The sequence below is a fragment of the Xiphophorus hellerii genome, chromosome 18 (assembly GCF_003331165.1).
Source record: "Xiphophorus hellerii strain 12219 chromosome 18, Xiphophorus_hellerii-4.1, whole genome shotgun sequence".
Classification (NCBI taxonomy): Eukaryota; Metazoa; Chordata; class Actinopteri; order Cyprinodontiformes; family Poeciliidae; genus Xiphophorus; species Xiphophorus hellerii.
In genome coordinates, this window is record NC_045689.1 from 11234786 (window position 1) to 11255757 (window position 20972).

Here is a 20972-nt window from a genome sequence, read left to right on the forward strand (position 1 = left end):
GTAGGTCATCTCCTGTTTGAGGCTTAACTTTTTCTGGTTTCAATGGGTTAAATTACAACTAAGGTTTGACATTGCCTCATTTACAGAAAACAGCAAATGCTAGTATTAAGAGTTAGGCAAAACCGTGAAAACTCAGGGGGAACCATTGAAGCTGTGCCTTTCATACATCACCTTTGACCTCTCAAACTGTATGACTATCCTCACGTAATCCTTAGTGTCTCTAAGACCACAGTTCAACTCCCATCCTCTCAAACAGGGATCACAGTTGACAGAGGCATCAGAAAATCCTGTTGTACCTCCTGCAGAGAGCTTGCAGTGGACCGATCTGCGTCACTGTCCTTTTGCTTGACATTAAAAGCCGGGCAAGGCTGGCGAAGCGAGGTCGCGCTTTTGTCCAAGCGCGGTGACGCGACCGTCCCATTGTCTCACAGCCTTCCCCCTTTTTCCCCCCTGTTTATCAGCTCACTCTGAGCATCTTTTGTGCACGTCTTTTCTCTGCATGTCTATCTGAATGTCCTTGCGGCTTCTCCAAGTAAAGACGGGCACCTTGGACTTTCTCTGCTTCTCACATCTACATGTATGTGCTATGAATCTCATACTTCTGAGAACTGTGACTGTTCAATCATCACCAAGAGAACAGTTTGTCCTCACATGGATAGAAGCAGAAGATGTGCCGCTGATACACCAGACAGCCTGATGAATGTGTTTCCTCTCCATCCTTCCATCACCATCCTGTCATTTTCCCTTCTTCCATTCCGCCTTTCTTTGTTTCTGTCCTTTGCTCCCGCTCTTTTTTTGTCTGTCAATTGCTCCTTCCTTCCCCACAGGGAGGTTTATTACGTAAATAGATGGGCGTCTTAGTGCTACCTTTGCCGAAAGGCAATTAGCCTGCAATTACAAAAACGACTGAACTTTAGGAGACGTGTATCTCTCTCTCCTTTCTATTGTTTTTTGTTCTCATTTTTCCCCTTCAATCCATCTGCTCTCTCCTCTCCCTGCTTTCTCCCCAGACCCTCGTCACCAGCACAAGTTTCTAAGCGGCAGCTTTTGAGGTCAGCTGTCCCAGAAAACTCCACACCAACTTTTGTTTTCGTACTTGTCTCTCTGTATAAAAAGTGTTTGAGATTTTGTGGCCCAGAACAACAGGAAACCCTTGATTCCCTTCATTGAGACACGTCTTTCTGTCCTAACATATTCCATCTTGTTTGTGAGAGTGTCCCTGGGAAATTAGTTTTAGCTTGTTGCTTCAGGCAAGCAGTGACATTGGATACTTATCAGAGAGAAGTGCTCCAGATTCACTATATATGTGTGACTGTGTGTGTATGACATCAGCTGAGGGAACCAGTGCTATAAAAAGACATCAAAACATCTGTCAGACAGTGAGAAGCAGGAGCCCGGCATAAATATTCACATGGTGGTGGTGCCCCCATCACCTTGTAACCTACTTACCATTTCAGAACAAAGCAGATGGGCCAGGGGACCGCTCTCCTCACACCCTATCAGCGATTATTGGGTCAAAACTGGCCAACACAATCAGGAGTGAGTAAAAAGTGCAACTGGAAGTGAATGAGGGATATACATGGTCTGTGTTTGACCCACATCAGGCTGAAATGTACAAAAATAAGACTTACAGTAGAGAAGGCCAAGAGAGTTCAGAGAGCAAAGCCATACTAGAGTCCCCTAACAGAGAGGGTAAGGTGGGCACTACCCAAATGGAAAGATGACCTCAGATGATTGTAGTTTTTCACACTACAAGAGATTCATTTCACCATCTGCACCAGTCAAACACATCTCCTTACTCCTCACCTCTGTCCAAATGTCAGTCTCTTTTCTTCTTTCTTTTAATACCTTTCTTCCTTTTTTGGCTGAATGTAATTATTCAAATATAGCCACCTTGGATTGAAAAATAAATATATTTGTTTGCTGCATCTGATATTATTTCAAAAATAAAGAAAACATTGTTATTGGTCTTTGCAATACTCTTGTGTTTGGCTAACATATCTTTTTTATGTTAGGTGAAGGTCTTCTGGAGACTTAACACTTTGCCGTGTCAGAGATGCACCACACAGGATTTTAGCTGATTTCCAAACTTCATGTTTTGTAAAGTTTTATTCTGTCAGTTCAGATTTTAGCTGATTCTGATTTCAGTCATGTTTTAAACAAATACAGAGTTTTCATTTTTATATGTCTTTAGCATCTTATTGTAGTGAATATCAATGTTAGCACAGCTCGCATTTGAATGCGCTTTTAGGATCTCATTTTTGTGAAAGTCTTTGTTAGCACAGCTACCATTAGAAAACTGTCAACCGTTCTGACAATCTGACAACATTTTCAAACCCATCATGTTTCCTGGTAGAGAGGCTGAAAGTTCAAAAGGATAAAACAAAACAACTTTGCTGTCTTGTGTTCAACCTTCCTGTTATCTGCTTTAAGTCTCGCTCTCTAGCATCTTCAAAAATATAATTTCCTTTTAAATACTTTCTCACAGCTCTGTGCTTCCTCTAATTTCATTTTGAACACCTTTGTTACTGAAAGTAGCTTATCCAGACTGCTTCACTATGAAACATATATTTATATGTAAACAGTATAATGTTATAGTTTGGCCTCATAACCAAAATCTGAGCTTAGTTATATTCCCACAACCACAAACATCACCCTTACTAAGCTACTTGAGGAGCTATTTTAAATTTCTACTTCTGATGGATTCTGAATTTAACCTTAATTTTTGGTATGTCCCTCCAAACCCTGTTGTCCCTAAAGTTGGGGCAAAATATTAGTTTTTTGGGTTTTTTTTACCTCTTCTCATAAATTATTGTAACAATGTCAGTCTCTTCCAAACATATCATAGTGAAAATCAAACCACAACAAGAACAATAAAGACAGCAATATGTTTGAAAACAAGAATTTTGCAATTTTAAGGTGAATAGTGATTAAATCTCAAATCTCGTATCATATAATAATCCTGAATGCTTAACACTTTTATATCAAGCACTAATGTGGATAAAGAAACTATTTTCCTTCACTGTGAGATCATAGTGCATATCTGCAGCATGTTAAAAAAACATGAAACCATAAAATCTTCAACATTTAGTCAAAATAAGAGTTAACAGAGTGCTCTGCTATATGGTTTAACAGTTGTTTGCATCACAAAAAAGAGCTGATATGAAGCACCTTTCAGAAAAATCCTATTTTTGGTATAAAATCTCATCTAGTCAAGGTTGTGAAGCAAAGCGGAGCGGCATCTGATCCCCCCGGCTCAGGCGGCCCTGATCGGATCCGATCTACACCGCAGACTGAAAAATCTGATTCTGAGCCTCGGGTCTGAGTGGCTGCCATTCAGGCGGTGCTCTAAAGATGTGCAGTAATATCTGGGCCAAGACTTAAGTAAATCCCAGAATCTGAAGTTTTATTGTTGAACTTGAGGAAACGTGGTCTTTTTAGTTGAAGATAGAGACGAGAGAGCAAAATAAGGCTTCTTCTTTTCAAGTTTTTTAGTTGTTTCATTTCAATCACTATATAAAAAATTCCCTCTACAGTCATGAAGCATTTTTCTCAATTATACCAGACTCTCTTCAAAATAAGACAATTTATAAATTAGAAATGACTACCTACAGCAAAAGCATCTGGAGGGCAAAGTGGTTTAAAACTAATGTCAAACATGAAGAAATGTTTGAAACAGACAATTTAGTGACAAATATCATTGAGTAGGAAATAAAAGTTTAGTTATTACCATATTATGGTACTACTGAAAACGTCCTTATCAGGCTGGCCCAATGTGAAAAAGTAATTGCCCCGAAACATTATTTTTCAGAAAGTGATAAAACTTTCCTTTGCTGAACTCTGTGAGTCTAAATTTCTCCATGCAGATTTCTACATTTCCTGAATGTTTTGCAGCTGCAAACACATTGACTCAGGTTGATTTAACAATGACTCAGTCATGCTCAGGAAACTTAAATGGACCTATGACGGTGTTCTCTGTGTACTTCTTGCCTCATTAACACCATCATTTTATCTCCTCTGAGTTCAGCCATGGTGCACCGACTGACTGTCCACCATCTGGAGCGAGGCAGCTCTGGACTCTGGAGACCAAAATATGTCATTGGGGGCTGAAAAAATTCCCAGAGGAGGTACTGGGTCCCCAGTGAGGGAGTTGAGGATGAAGTCTTCTACTGCCCAGTTGAGAGAGGCTGGAGAAAACAGTTGAGTCTACTTTCTCCCACTTTGTCTCTTTTCTATTGTCTTTCCATCCTGAATAGTAGCACCTTGTACAGGGTCAAGGTTTTAGGCTTTTCAAGGACTTATTAATATATGCTGTTTCACAAAGGCAGACGCATTTGTTCTACTGGTGGGGGAACACAATGGAGCTGTCAGTGCTTCATGTTACCTGCAGAATTACTGCTGACACAAAGTTCTCTGAGCATGAGGCAAAGGCTGGACTGTACAAGCACAAATTATTAAAGGTATTCATCTATGTGACAGTCCTGAATGTCATAGTGATTTTAGGACAATTTGTAAATGTCATAGAAAACATGAAAGTTAACAGAGGGGTAGAAAAAGTCTATGCACCCCTGTTAATATAATGCAACAGTTTTGTGATGACACTATGTTAAACATATTTAAAATCTTTTCAACTTTTCAGGTAAAAATATCCTATAAATAAAAGTGGTTGCAGATCCTTTACTATTTTGCTTAAACCACTTTTTGATTCTGCTCCAGCATTCATCCCTCTTGACTTCACACCTGTCATCAGCTATAGTAAATCTGATTAACGTGAAGGAAAGCTCAGCCTCAGGAGGATTCTCTTGACATTTGCTGATTTGTGTCCTTTAGCTAAAGCTTTTTTTACAGAGAGGCTGAAATGGAGTTCATTGTAGTTATGAATCAGGAGAAAATAAATCCACAGTCACTGTGGCACAGCAAAGATCAATATTTGAAAAACAAACAAACAAACAAAAAAAACAGTGCAACAGTAACATTTCTACAACTGAACATTCCCCCATTACTGATAAAAAAAGACAAAGGAATCCAGTCCTGGAAGCTGTCAAGACTCCGACAGCAGCAGCACTGAAGTACTGATTGTGTTCTGCCTGTGACAACAGTGTCTTGGCTTCTTCTTGCCTAGAATAAGAGGGGAGTTGAAAGGAAAGGTTTTTTTCTTCCAATAAAAAAACATCCAGATCTAATAAATGTCCTCCAATGTGTCATGAACTGATAAAACTAAAGTTTAAGTCTTTAGCAACAATTTAAAAAGGTCTGTTTGCTTTACAGAGGGTGTTTGTTTGTCCTGTGATGGACTAGCAACTCGTCTAGGGAGTATATGCCAACACCTGCACCTTCAGGTGTCGGCTAGGAAACTCAGGATGAAGAAGAACTTTATTTTTTAGAATTGCAACAAGTCTACACTTATATCCAGAGCAGTGAACGAGAGAAAAGCCTCACAGCCTGAATGATTTGGAGAAGTTTTGCAGAGTAGACAGACATTGGCAGGTCAAGATGATTCCTACCAAACAAGACTCAACAATGACTTTGAATCAAAAGGTACTCCATCAAAGTATCAAGGGAGCGCACAATTTTCCAAGCAGTTTCTGAAAGTATTTTTATTTTTTAAATATTGTTTTCTCCTATTGTGCAAGATTTACATCACATTAAATGCAGATGAAGTGTGAAATGATTGTTCATTGCTATGTGGATAAGTACAAAACCAGACCAACATTCTATATCCATTCAAAGTTAGTCTTCTACACAGAAAATTGAATTCAAAAATAGCGAGCACAGATTGTTATTTTGGCTCACAGAGTGCCTCCTCAAGTATCCTCTGCTTTAGCTTCGCAAAGCTTTCAATTTGTTTGCAGAATAGAAAATAAATGAGTCAGATATGTTTGACATTGCATGCAAGGTCAGTCGTATGGACGCCCTAACCTCTCAACGGCTTTTCTATTTCTGACTACATGCCAGAAACGTCTCCAGCAGCTCTGATGGGCGTTATCTCTGGATGTGGGTATTTGTGTGTGAGAATAGGAAGCGGTCTCCGCTCATTATCAGTTTATCCGTTGCACTCTTGGCCCAAGTGCTTGGACAAATTACCATTTAGGGCTAAAGCCAGAATGCGTTGCAGAGTAGCCAACACTGTGTCCCATGATGCAGCAGGGCTCTATAAAACCCTACAACAAAGACTCCAGCATGGTTAGTATGAGGTGAGGAGCTGCTGGCAGACTCTGTCAGTGTTTAATGAGAACTCATATCTGACAGATTGGCTGCATCTGGGATAGACGCTGGTTCTCAGCAAGTTTTAAAGGCCACCGATATCTTCAGTCATGGCATCACTGACAACTTCCAGCCAAAGATCCTCTTCCTCGTATCACTCCTCATCACGTTATAGCACTTCCAGCTCATATCGATCAGATGGATCACCTAATGGATCCTCTGATTCCCTGGATGCTCTTTTTGAGCCTTTTATGCACTCAGCAAATTGCTCTAGTCTTTTCAGACTAGAGGAGGGCTCAGCGGGGCCCGACAGTCCGCCCAGCTTCAGCAGGTCATCGTTTGGAAATCCAGGTAAGAAAAACACTCATTTACCTAATGATGTGTCTATTTCTCACTAGTCCAGGACACAGTAACAAGAGTCAGGGGGAAAAAAGTTAAAAATAAGGTCCTCACTATGAGGTAATGAGCTTTAAAGATCCAGTATTTCTTCTTTTTAGAAAGTTTTCTAGTTTGAAACTAGTTCTGCCTCAGATCCATAAAAAAGTGTCAGAGTAATCTATTGCTTTAAAAATGGATATTCCTTTGACATATTTCTTGTCATTTGTTGATAGGAACACAAATTTGTACAGAATATTAAACCATATCCAAAAGATTTTTGAAGAACTGTATCTACTTCCTCTCCAGACTGTACGGAGTTTCTTTCTTGTTGAAAAGCCTTTAAAAACAAACACTGTGTAATAAAGCCTGGCTTTAATGCTTTGCAAAGATCAAATACGTATTAATTACTAAACATGGACAAGCTCATAAACATTTTTATTATTCATAAAAAGCGCAGCTGGTCTTGTACATGAATGTGTTTTTCAGGCCTCAGGAAGCCCTGTTTTGTATCCACTCCTCCTGTAGGTGGCACTGTGACGAACTGGCAGGGAAATGGGGTGCGATGTCTCTGTGATTCCTACTGTATGGCAGCTGACCTCAGTCAGTTCGAGCCACACGACATCGTAGTGATGGCCTACAACCACCATGTCGTCATTCACGCACAGAAGGTGTGAATGTGTTTGTTTATTTTTCCCGTGAAAAGAAGTTATTGGAAATCTAAAAATGGTGGCTAACATATTTACTGTTGCCTTACTGTAGCTATACTCAGGCTGGCACGTGTTCCCTAAAATCTAGCTTAACCAGAAATATGAAGTGATCTCAAAGTGAACTCAGCAACTACAATAATTTTCGAACGACACTTGAGTTTTCAGCGCTTGTCCACAAGCTTAAGTGGTCCACAAATATATTTGATATTCCAAGCATCCATTTTGCAACAAGTCATAACTAATGTCCAATTAATCAATTATTTTATTATTTAATTTTTAAATAAATTTTCATTAATCTTAGTTTTAGCCTATGTTAAGTAGAAACACAACCATCCAGCAAATTTTACTCAGTAGCAAATTTTGACTCTGGATACAAACAGCGAGAGGTTTTGAAGAGTGACCCCTATCCTGTTGTCGTATTTTTTTCTATTTTTCAGATTCATTTTCTACAATGGTTTGACTATGCTTGTTTTTTAATATATTGCACATTTAGCTATTGTTTATGTAAAAGGACAAAAAATATCCTATAAAACCAGTTTTTTAAAAATTATTTTTAAAAATAAAACTTAGATTTCTGTTGCCTCAGAGTACTTCCAACTTGTTGATTTTGGCCCATGTAGCAAAACGTTTGGACACCACTGGGCTAATAGACAAAACAAAGCAACTTTACAACATGTTTAGCCTTCCTAGTACCTGTTGAAAGTCTTGCTCTCTAAATGAACCCAGGACACATTCCATTATACTACAGAGAATAGTTTCCCTTTAAAGAGCCTCCTATATCTACTCTTCTTCACTCCAAATTAAAGAATGTTATCAGCAGCACCTTGTAGTGCTAGCCATGGTGAGCTTACTGATCAATAATTATAATAATAATCAGTAATTTAGTGTAATAAATAAAAGCCTCTTCGTTTTGCATCCCGCACACATACACATTCACAGTGTATTGTCTGTACGTCGAGAGGGGTTGGACCCCCATGCCCTCAGCACATACCTCCAGCTGACTGCATCAATTCAAATAGCTCCTATTTAGAAAGCTCATTTATTTGATTAAACTCTGGATGTGAAGCACAAGCTGTTAGAATGGGCTGAACATAAAAATGGAGAAATTGATATAATTATTTTTAGATACACAAAGTTATAAAAATATCAGGCACACTTCACTGAAAAAGAGGATGAATTTGACATGTGTGAAAGGAGTACAATTATTTATTAAATCAGGCCCTTGTGTGTATGAAGTAGTTTCTTATTACTTTGCGCTAAGTTCATAAAACCCAAAGCATACCCAGTTGTCTACTTTTCAAAACATTTCCCGCAGTTTGTAATCCCTCCTTGGATTTTACAGCTTTTGTCTCTCAAACTGGCAAACAGATCAGCAACATTAGCACAACATGGCGTGTAATGCAGAAAAGCTAAATTAAACAACTACTGCAGGATTTTGGGCAGATAAATAAAATGCAAGCCTGTAACTTATGTGATTCCTCGTCTCTGCTGATGTTGGGAACGATGAAATTATAACAAGTAGAATCTTTTGTAGACTTTACTTTTGTAGCCTTGTTGCTTTACTATTTTCCACCAGATTCATTCACACCAGTGTTACTGTATATCTCTGAATTAAATTACACATTTAACTGTTCCAGATCGTTTTTTATTGGTTTTGCAGGTAATCATCAGAAGTCAGAAAAGTTCCTCATGTAGAACAAACTGAACAGTGACAGACAGTAGATGTAAAAAGTTCCTCAATCTGACTTAGTTTGTTACCACTGATGACCATGAAAACTCAAGTTGACCTCCTTAATCAGGCAGTGATGGAAATGTAATTTGCTGCTGTGCATCCAAAAGTGCTGGACATTTAAAAACTACATGCTTGACCTCTCACCTTGTTTTTTGTCTGTTTTCTGCTCTTGCTCCTCTCTTGAGCAACTAAAGTTAATGTTTCTGGATCATGTTTTGTTTTCCTTTGCTTCTCTTTTTCTGATGTTCTGTCTTCCTTCTTCAGGTTCTGGATGATGGGAGCATCAGTAACACCTTCACCCATAAATCCCTGTTCCCAGAGGACATGGATCCCCTGTCAGTCAGAGGGACCCTGAGCCCTGAAGGGACCCTGTGGGTGACCGTACGACGGACCACAGAGGCGAGTGGACCAGAGCCACTGGGAGGCCATAACTACAGCAGCGAGGCTCACCTTTGACCTTTGTGTCCTCTCGATGACAAACGCAGCTTTCATTTAGATGAGTACTGATTCCAGTGAGTGGAGGTGATTTTAGTAGCACTGGCCTTTTTGTTCATTCTTGTCATTAAACATTATTACAAACCTGATGTTACTGTCCACAATTGACTCTTGGGTTTCTTTTCAATTGAAATAAAACCTGAAAACACACCTTTCAGTCACATTATTACAATATTAATTTGTGTTTATTTTGTCAAATTCTAATTCATAGAAGGGTTATATTAGTACTTATATTAAGATGCATGACGCAGAACTTTTTCACTACCATCCCATCATTGAACACTGGATTATTATACTGTAAACTTGTAACAGCTTAGTTACATATCAATTCCTCACAGCAGCAAGAACTTTTATTTAACACTTACCTGAAGCAGACTTTGCCAGCGTGGACAGATGGTGTTACAAACAACTGCTTCAAACATCCTAAATCACACAAAGTGTCATTTACAGGATTCCTTCCTCTATGTCTTCAGATCTCTCACTTTCAGCTCAGTTACACAGTGGTCAGACCTGCTATAAACATCCCATCACTCAGAGGGTTTTAGATTAAAGGTACAACAGAGACTTTAAAAACTGTGAAAATTATTACACTCACATCGATGATAGACAGGCAAAACCTATGGAGATGATCTGGTTGCTCCCTGGTTCTATCCACCGAGGGACGGAGCAGCAGCCCGCCCGACAAATGAACACGTTTAGCTCATTAAGCTTTTAAAGCAGCGCTCGGTAACCAACATCCAGATGCTCTCCTCAAACAGCAAAACAACAGATTTTTATGTTTGTTTACATCTAGTGAATGTTCACATGGGCAGAAAACAGCCGGGCAGAGGGACCGGAAGAACATGTGCAGATGCTGTTTACTTATGTCCAAAATGGTCCAAGAAATATTCAGTGAAAGAGCTCAGTTTGGAGATTGTTAAATGAAATCTTTAGCTTTGCATGTTAATTTATTGATAACATGAGGTATATCCCTTCTTTCCATGTCTGATCTATGTACTGAAATATGTTAACTACATCAACATCAAGATTATCTAAACAAATCCACAACGAAGGAATATTTAAGTCAATGAAAACTGTGAGTTGATATTTTTCTAAATGTTCAGGGGAGTGAGAATCTCAGTGCAACTCTGTAGATGCCCCTCTGGATGATGTGTTTTTATTGAACGCAACCATTCTAGCCAATCATAGATGCATATAGATTTTTATAAAATGTATGTAGCCACTGCTCTACACTGGAAATTAAAATGGTCGTATTGGCTGAATACTGAACAGGAGCAACACACCAGCTGTTCATATGCGTAAAATAGAGAAATAGAGGACATTAGTAGTCAAGGACAATATGCTGTGTATGATCCACATACAGCCTTAGAGAATTATGTTAATATGGATGTTTTCATCTATTCTAGTCCCATTATTACTCTCGATTCCTGTTTTAGATATAAAGTACAAAGATTGAGATGGAATTATTACTACAGGTATTATTGTTCTGGGGCTCATTGGGAAGCAAGAACATATCTTCTCCTTTAAACATCTCTCAGGAGATACTCAGCAAACAAGACCTCTTGAACTTTGACCCTTTAGACATATCAGAGCTGTTGAGGTAGAATGCACAATAATATCTTTTTTTCCTGGATCACTATCATGAAGAGGATTATTTAAGAACCTGGTTTGGACTTTCTAAAACAAACTTGAAGGTGATGGCTGCCTCATACGGAAACAAATCCTGTTTCTGATCTATTTTTTCAAAGGTGATATTTAGATAAGGGATATTAGATTAAGAAGAAAGGGATTCCTTTCCCTTGGATTGATTTATTGCACTTGATTTTGTTAACGGTTAACAGGAATTTAGCTCAACAAAACCTTGTCTGTGGGAAGGAACCATGGGGAACAAATCAATACAGCAAAACAAGGAGAATCTGAATTTTCCTTTCAAACTAGCAGGAGGTTTTCTTTTGTTCATACCAGCTATTTACTGATGTTATCTGTGATCTCTGCAGGTCAGTTAGACAATCATGATTTTCATAACAGATTTTCAGGAGGATTATTGAAGTATTCCTGTGGTGGAACTCCCAAACTTGGGCACCATAGAGAAAAGAAAAGTTTAATCCTTTCTAGGATTATTTGACATCTTCATACTCCGGTCTAGCAACACTATTATTTTAGTTCTGATTTGTTCTTTTTGTAGACTTTTTTTCATGGGCAATGATCATATTTCTGACTCCATCTCTGCCTGACTTTCTAAATATACAGCCACACAGATTTTTCAAGAGGGGCAACAAGAGCAAATGAGGCAGATTAGCAGTGCTTACCAACAACTGAAGGTCTCAGCAGGACTTGTTACTGTGAAACATTGTTGCTACTGCCCTGATATAAATCATTTCATGACAGTCATAAACTTGTCTTACTGCAACAATCTTCAGACAGAGGTTTCTTCAGAATTATTTCAAGACTGAAGGCTACTGAAGATCAATCTGTAAAAAAATGTTTCACCTCCATCATCCTTTAAAAATGGAAAAGTCTAGGTAATTTCCCAATCTGACTCTAGGAGGTCAGTACACAAAAATCCTTCCTATAGAAACAAAGTGATGCACTAACACCTTTGTTGAGTAAGGCCACCCAGACCTAACTGTGATTAGACAGGGTAATTCCTGTCACTGATCACTGTACTTTAGAGTGTTTAAAACAGAAACTCTCTTGGTGTGTGAGCAGAATATGCAAAAATGTGTATAAATCAAGATGAAGATTGACTTTTTGAATATCTGATGCAGAACATCTTTCATTTTAAAGTTCAACTGCAGATAATCGGGTGTAGAAAAAGAAAACCTTTGACATTTGGAGGTGTAAAATATTTATGACAAACTAAACAATCTAAAGGTTTGAGTAGGGCTGCGTTTGCACCACAGGGAATGAGAGAACAAACAGGAGTCCAGGTGCGTTCCAGCTGTCGCTGGAGGGGGAATTAAAGATGACAGAGGACAGGAGCACAGCTGCAGCATGACTGAGACTCTCAGACGGAAAACACACTCCAACACAAAGACTCGTTTGTTAAAATCATATTTATTCATCATGATGTACACAAAAACAATGTTTTAATTTTTGATGTGAAAATTAACTCTGGGATTTTACTCCCCTCTCTCTCGCTCTGGTTTGGACCTCATGGCTTGCTGTAATGCACAGTCCCGTAAGGAGTGGAAAAAAGATCTGGGCTCATCAAAGCCACTCTGACTGAAGGAGAGGATGGAAGGAAGCATGATAAAACTGACTGTGCCTGGGGAGGCTCGGATGAGAGGAGCAGCTTCGCCACACAGTCTTCCAGATAAGGTTTCCAAAAAGCCCAACTGAGACACCAAGAGTGCAGATTACAGTTGCAATGTGAATTTTAATGTCCATAGGCTTCTGGGAAACCTGTCATCAATTAAAACAGGTCTAGAAAATGAGATGAACTACTGTTATTGCACAAATCAATTACCCACAAGTAGATTCATCAATAAAAAGAAAATGTGCAACTTGTGATTAATGCAGGCTGATAAAGAGCAAGCGACCTCTCTCTGCAGCAGATGAGATGAGATGTCTGCGGCGAGGTGAAAGGACCCGGCAGAACAATGAGAATCGATGGAAAGGCGCAAACAAATGAACAGAACCAAATGAGAGGAGAGCTTTCAGCTCCCCCTGGGGTGAGCAGACACCACAGTTGCCATGGCAGCGACTCCACACTACCGTGAAACACCATCAAGCCACTTACATATTTTGGGATGAGTGTGAGAAGTGTCTGGTCTACATGTCTATGAGGAGCGAAGCACTGTTTTATTCCCACTGATAAAAGAGAAGGAGGCACTTGTGGAATGAGCAAGTTCATTCCTTTAACTTCATTATTCTGGTTCTTCAGTTTGCCATCAGACACACATCGCAAGCTATCACCCTGTTAGTGTATTTGCACTTCATGAATAAATCTCGACTGTAGAAATGTTTCAGACAGCAAGTTAAATATACAAAAATAGCTCTTAAATCATTTTAAAAAACGACAAAAAGATAAATACAAAACTTGAAAAATCTACCCAGAAACAAAAAGAGAGACGAATCAACAAGGAAGATTGGTTAAGACACAAAATCATGATTTCAGATTACAAGAATGATATTAAATATATTAATCTGTAAGTTTCTGAGCCCACAAAGACCCCGATACCTGGTTATAAATCAGGTAATGAATAAAGATTACTGGATAAGAGGGAGACGCAGTAGAATGGCAGAAAATACAGGCACAGGATGGCAAATCCAAGACATCATTCAACCGGCCAATAGACTGCGTTGCTTTTGGTGCGTTTTGATCATATAAAATAAATGCCACATGCTTTCTCTCATGCAAAGCCATGCTTTGTCGCTGCAGACACTTCCTATTATGCAGAACCAAACAAGAAAAGATGCTAAAATCTATTTAAAACCACTGAAGACATTGGGAGGCTGGGAGTGTTTTTATAAGGCAATAGAATGGTGGCAAAAATCTTAGCCTGGTCCTAAAGCATGCGTTTAGGATGTTTAGGACAGGAGGGAGAAACTGGAAGAAATGTTTTTCCTGTTAACACAAGGAACTATGGAAGACATGAATTATTAATTGTAAGGTATTTAGAGTTATCTGTCATGTCAGGAATCAGAAAACACAGTGCTGTTACACATTCATGCTAACAATAGTCTAACAATAATGCAGAAGCTAAACTCTAGTTATTTTGTCCAACTGAACAAGTTAAATCACTCCCTGTTGGTTTGTTATAGATTTCGGTCAGTGGTTTTAAGCAGACAATAAATATTTTATAAGCATTTTGTACCATTATATAAGTGCGGTTTGTGTAGTGTCTCAGATGATATAATAACAGCTCAGATAGAGATTAAATTCAGATTGATGAGCATCCAGAGCTGCTTTTTTTCTTCTAGACAACCATTTGATTCCTGTCCTTCCTCCTTCTGGTCCTCCTCATCTTCCCTAACCCTCTCAGAAACTCTGAGATTCAGATTTAAATAAGCAGAGAACATCCACCATCAGAGTGCACTGCTGCAAAGTGTTTGTGTGCATTTCAGCCTCATGTCACTTGAGGCCAGAGCTACAGAATAAAGGGAGTGTACATTATGGTGCCAGCAGGCCTGGCTGCACTCGGCCTAATCGCTAGGACTCGCAGTAGAGGGGTGAGCATGCACAGGAAAAGACATAAACAACAAACTACTTCAGCATCTGTCCCTTTATCAGTTCAGTGCTTGGTAGTGGGACAAACTGATTCTTCCAGACCTCCTGATTTATCAAGACTGAACCTCGTCACAGAGGACAATAAAGACTGAAATTTGTTCTAAAGACAGTAAAAAAATAAATCCCATACGACAGAGTCTATGTTGCCCTTCTTTTCATGCACATATTTTTCTCCTTTCATACATTCACACTCCCAGTACACACAAACATTACAGTATTCTTCCTTGTTGAATTTCAGGACTCAAATGGAAGACTTGCTTGACATATTTTGCATCTTCAAACCTTGATTCCAACTCTAAACACAAGCAAAAAATAAAATAAAATAAAATCTACAAAAAAAATCCCTTTTTAAAAACTCAGTCCCAGCTTTGGAGGTGACAAACACGATACACTGTGGGACCCCAAGGGTAAATGCCCGACACTTCCTGTGGAGTGTCTGGCTGGGCCACTGCAAGGCTCCTGGAAGAAGCACTGGGTGAGTAAAGAAGCCGAGGAGGTGGTGTTGGAGGAGGTAGAGTGGCAGGTGTGGAGAGAAGGGAGAATGGTATAGGAGAACTTTCTATATTTAAATAATGATCTGTAGCCCTGAGGAGTTTTGCATGTTTGTAGCTTTGGAGATTAAAAGATCTCAATGCATCACCCACCTCCTCTTCCCCCACCTGCACCTCTTCTTCCTGTTTGTCCTCGGCTTTCCCTCACTGGGACTTCTCGTCGGACTCCGATGTGGGTTGTTCTCCTGGCAGCGACACGCTCCTGTGACGGTCCCACAGCTTATGGAGCTCTGTCTCCTCCGTCTTCCTGGTCCCACTGTTCCTTAAGTTGGCCAGAGGCCGACGCACCTTCACGCCTTTTACTGTCACAGAGCCCTCGATGGCTTTGCGTAGCTAAAAGAATAAAGACAAGTTTAGAAAAGAAAGGAACGAAAAAAGACAGTTCAGAATAATTTTTTGGCTGACGTTCATCCTAAGTTGGAAAAGGAAATCAGAAATATACCCAGTCCAGTCCATCAGTTGGTTAAGTTCTACTGTTGGTTTCTTTGGGACACTTTTTTGTGTCAAGTTAAACTCTGATGTATTTTGATTTCACCAAAGGAAGACTTTTCTTTCTTTTAAGTATGAAATATGTGAGACTATCTGTTTTGCACAAAGAATGAGTTTTAAATACCTTGCAAAAATATTCAATATAACAGGACTTTATTATATTTGTGAAAGGTGAATAACAGTTTTTACATCTGGAATTCTTTGCTATTTGGTTGAAATATTTTTCATTCACTCAATACACACTTTTTGGGTTAAGAACTATAATTAGAGTAGAAAATTGGAATCCAGAAAAATTTTAATGCATAATAATAATAATAATAATAATAATTAAAAAAAATAACCGTTTTGGAAAAATAAAATGTATGTCAAAGGACCCTAACATGTGTTTCACAAAACTGGAACATGTGTCCCTGAAAACGTTCTGGCAGGAGGACCATGGATGCTTTCAAGAAAAATCTGGTCTGTGTCTGACCAAGTGTCTGCATTTTTGGCATAAAGCTAAGCAAGCTGTCCCCAGTTGAATGCCACTTGGGCTGCAGGAGTCACCAGTCCTATTTTTGCTTTGTGAACAAAATCTCAAGATATCAGAAGGGTGCGTGTGTGTGTGTGTGTGTTGTTTCAGCTGGGTTTCATCTTTGTTTTACTAGCTCATGTGGTTCGGTTGGCATCTCCAAGCCATGACTGTCAGCCTTCAGCAGAGCAGTTCAGCGGCCAAAAGTGAAGGACATGATATAAGATTCAGCTCTTTGAAGTCAGACAATATGGTTTTCAACCAGAAAAAGGCAGGCTGCCCTTTGCCTGCTGGGGCTATATTTACCTCCTTGCCTGAGAACAAGAATAAGCTGCATATTGCTGCTAGGGAAATAGTTGTGTGTGGGTTTCCCTCCAAAATCTTTTACCACTTATGATCAGATCTTGGGATTTGAGGAGGACGATGGAAATATGGATGGATTGATGCACTACTGAGCTACAATTCATTCAGAAATGCAGGACAAAGTACAAGTCTTTCAATTGGGCAGAAAAATTTAGGTTGAGCTTTTTTAGCTTCCCATTTATTAGACACAGTAAAGTATTGGATCCACTTTATTTATGCTAATCATCAGTTACAGAAAGAAATCCTTATTCCATCTAAAATTTGTATCTGATTGTCTTTTACCCAAACCAGGTAGGTGGTTATATTACAAAAAAAAACAACCACTTTCACACTTGAAACAGTTTTCAATGTGCTTCAGATTCACACAACTTTTCCAGTTAAAAAAACAACAGTCTTCCTGTTTTAGGTTGGAAACAACACAAGGAAGAAAAAAAGCATAAAAATGTGTTATATTTCTTCATCATATGTGCTAAACATATTGTGACATAATAGGAATGTCTGTAAAGGAGAACAGCTTTTGTCTGCTGTGAACTTTTTGTCTGATGGCGGAACAAAGCACAAAAAAGCTTTAAATGTCAGGGTCCGGAAAGCAGTGCCTGCACTTAGCAACAACCCTCTCTCTACTTCCTGGCCAATTGAAAAAGAGTGATTTTTGAGCTGTTAGGGAGGCAGGAGATATGTAAGGAGAGGGACGTGGGCAGAGGACAGACAGAGACAATAGATAAGAGACAGCAATTTGCAAGAGCCTTATGTCTGCCACAGTAAATCACAGGCAGAAAAGAGGAATCATTAAAGATGACTGAAACGCCTTTGTGAAACTGTATTCTAGTTTAGCACAGCGACAGCTCTGCTGATGAGACACATTTAAAAACAACAAACGCGCTGACAGTGCTAACGGATGTCACAGATATGAGCAGAATTCGATTCTGCAATGATTATATATCAATTCTCACAAAAAAGAGGAATAAACCAGACTTACCTCCTTGAAGGAAACCACCCCGATGAGACGGCCGATGCTGGTGACGTAGGCGTGGTCGAGGCCCAGCAGGGAGAAAATGGTGTGAGTCTACGGGAGATGGAAGATGGAATTAATCTTTAGAGCCAACCAGAACCTTCACAGAGACAGCTCTGTGAATGTTTCAGACTTGAAATGGAGCTCATTTAAGGAAATGCACCACTGACTTTAATTATCCAACACTTCATTCACCAGACACTCACTGAACATGTTCAGCTAAATTGGATACAGATACTTTGGACATCCCTGGGCCACACTTCCAAGAACATTCACACTTTAAAAGGGGAAAAAATACTATCCCTGCAGTTGCTAATTAGCCAAAGCTAATTACCATCACAGTTGGAAAATTGGATCTGTTTAAACTGCACATAAAAAAAGCTTTTTTTATCTTAGCTATGGAACAATAATGAACCAAATTTTGTAGCAAAGCATCTTTATTAACGCAGTAGGCAACAAAAGAGGCTTAACAGCCACTTAAGAGCTACAACTGTATGTGGAGATGCCAAATAGCTAGAAGCTAAAAATGGAAAGTTGAACAGAGGAACCAACACGCGTGTTGAAGTGAGATAAAAGTGAAATCTTGTGGTTCATTACCAGCCTGTTTCAAAACTTATGGAATAATCAGACACTTGACAGTTCAGCTGCTGAGAGGCTTATTATATAATTTTTGTTATTTAAAACTGAAGAAAAGCTGCCATGCTGTTTCTATGCATAATATACATGAGGGATGCTCTGAAAAAAAATTTGGCTCGATATTAACATCCAATATTAATATTGCCATTAAGGCAGATAACTGTGTACCGTCAGCACAAAAACTGTTGCCACCAAGTTGGAAGCCTAATAAGTAGGTTGCCTGGTTGAAGTCCAACCAGAGAAATTGAGCTTAATGGGAAAAATCCCAGACAGAGAACTGAAGGGAGATGAATCGTGGTGGAATTCCCAGGCTGCTAGGTTGGCAATAGACAATTAAAACCTATTAAAAGGTTAAATATATATATATTTCTGCTCTACTTCATCCTTTTTTTTTTTCCTGATTATAGTATTTACAATTTCCAGTTGGGATCTACAAAGTGATTTTACATTGGAATAGGGTGAATTTGTGCAGCTAGAGAAAAATAAAAAGACTGAATCTTCAACTATTTTCTGCTAGATAATATGGTTTTTATTTCTGAGTCAAGCTGCACTTGAGTTTTGGGAGACTTTCCCGATCTGGGATATCTGGAATTGATCTTTATTTATGCCAAGAAAGGCACAGCCTTCTTTGGCATAAAGGCTGTGCCAAGAAAAAGATTGTTGAGTGTTTTTTAGGCCAGAGTAAGCTGTAATGTAATTTGTCAAATAGGTCTCCCAGAGGAGAATGCAGCAGCTTCACTGAGGACGCCAGCATCTCTTTAAATTGAGGTGCATTGATTGAGGCCGCTGCTCAGGCTTTTTCACAATCAACTGATCAGCAGCACACCAATTATCAGCAACCAGAGACCCCAGTAGCTACAACCTGTGTTTATATTTATTCCACCGTCCTTTGGCACAGAAACATAGGAAGAATCCCACCAACTATCACCAATGAATACCACACCAATATGCCTTTGTATTTTCTTCTAAAAATGATGGCACTAAATGTAGAGGGATGCGTGATGTTGACTTTTTGCAGGATGCAGTGGAAGGAGGGAAGTGAGATGGATTGGCGCAGGACCCCTCGCTCTTAAATGTTTAAAGAGTATTCATAAAGAGCCCCAAAGACTTTGGAGAGCCACGATAGCATTATAGATGGGAGACATTAGGTGCTGCCATGGCCGCTGGCAAGTCAAAGCAGCTCTATGCAGGTGTACTCTGTATGAAGTATTTCAACCCACTGCTGTGTTTGCGTGGCTGTAGACTGAGCCTCCTCAGGGCTGCAGAAATGTGAAGCAGGAAAGAAAGTAAAGAAGAGTGAAGCTCTTTTCTTTCACTCAGCTTGTAATGAACTTCAACTTCAATTGTCCTTTCCTACTGTTTATAAGATGCTTACGTTGATAATACTCTATTCCCATGACAACTGGATGCCCTGCTGCAGTTCATCCAGAATGCTGCTGCTCGCGTTCTCACTAAAACCAGGAAGATAGAGCACATAACACCAGTTTTAAAGTCCCTACACTGGCTCCCTGTAGCTCAAAGAATAGACTTTAAAATACTGTTGTTAGTTTATAAATCACTGAACGGCTTAGCACCACAATACATTAAAGATCTGCTTTTATTGTATCAACCTTCCAGACCTCTCAGGTCTTCCGGTTCTGGTCTGCTCTGCATCCCCAGAACCAGAACCAAACGAGGAGAAGCAGCTTTCAGCATCTATGCACCACAAATTTGGAACAAACTTCCAGAAAACTGTAAAACAGCTGAAACACTGACTTCTTTTAAATCTCAACTAAAAACCCACCTGTTTAGAATTGTATTTGAAATGTAATCAATTACAAATTTATTGATGGAACTTGACTTAATGTCGTGTTTTGATTATTGATTCTATGTTGCATTGTGTTTCTGTGTTTGTAATGATGTAAAGCACTTTGAAATGCCTTGCTGCTGAAATGTGCTATACAAATAAAATTTGATTGATTGATTGATCTTACTGTGCAGCAGATGAATGAAGAGGGAATAAACAAAGTCAAGTGCCGTATAAATAAGCTCAGTCAGAGAGAAAAACCAAAAGGAAAAAGTTTTCCCAATGAGTTTATGAGCAAGAATTTTTCATTTCTTAGCTCCATTGGTTTCAAAATTGTTTTATAAAACAAAGCTAAGTTGTCTGATCAGTTTGGGAACAATGCACAGCTTTTCAAACCACAGACTATAATAAATTGAATCAGATTTTAGCTGTTATATTAAATACTTTGCCCTGAACTCTAGATGGGATGTCATTTTTAGTTAAACAAAAACTTGTTTTTGTCTCTAAAACTGCCTGACTGGTTCACCAAACCTTTCACAATTCCTCACAGGCACTTCTTGAATGTGACTCGCTTCTTCTTGTGTGTAAAAAATGAAAACTGAAAATCTCTCTCAGTGGTGGATCAACTCTAAGAACTGGTTTTAAAAACCAACACACCAATCGTATAAACAGTATTACTGAGGGTCTGAGTTTTACTTTAAAATGCGATCTGTAGAGCTAGAATAACTGGCTATCTTTTTAAGAAATGATTAAAAAAAACATCTTTAGCCATTTTAGTCAGTGATGGTTTTCTCTGAAATATTGAAAGTCATGACTTTGCATTTTCTGTGATAAAGAACATTTCTTTTTAAAACATGGGAATGGTTTTGCTCATG

General features: G+C 39.0%; 1 protein-coding gene and 1 long non-coding RNA gene across 2 annotated transcripts in view; one reads left to right on the forward strand and one right to left on the reverse strand.

Annotated features, from left to right (window-relative positions):
• Positions 1 to 9598, forward strand: part of LOC116737516 (uncharacterized) — a 32820-nt gene extending 23222 nt beyond the window's left edge. Inside the window, exon 2 of the long non-coding RNA XR_004342838.1 lies at positions 9286 to 9598. This is a non-coding gene — a long non-coding RNA (uncharacterized LOC116737516). The remainder of the gene's footprint in view (positions 1 to 9285) is intronic.
• A 2956-nt stretch (positions 9599 to 12554) lies between these two features.
• LOC116707966 (chloride channel protein 2-like) overlaps positions 12555 to 20972 on the reverse strand; it is an 82518-nt gene continuing 74100 nt past the window's right edge. The window contains exons 22-23 of the mRNA XM_032545672.1: positions 17643 to 17729; positions 12555 to 15633 (exon numbers count right to left, since the gene is read on the reverse strand). Coding sequence (XP_032401563.1) covers positions 15445 to 15633; positions 17643 to 17729 — 276 coding nt within the window. The 3' untranslated portion in view covers positions 12555 to 15444. The remainder of the gene's footprint in view (positions 15634 to 17642; positions 17730 to 20972) is intronic.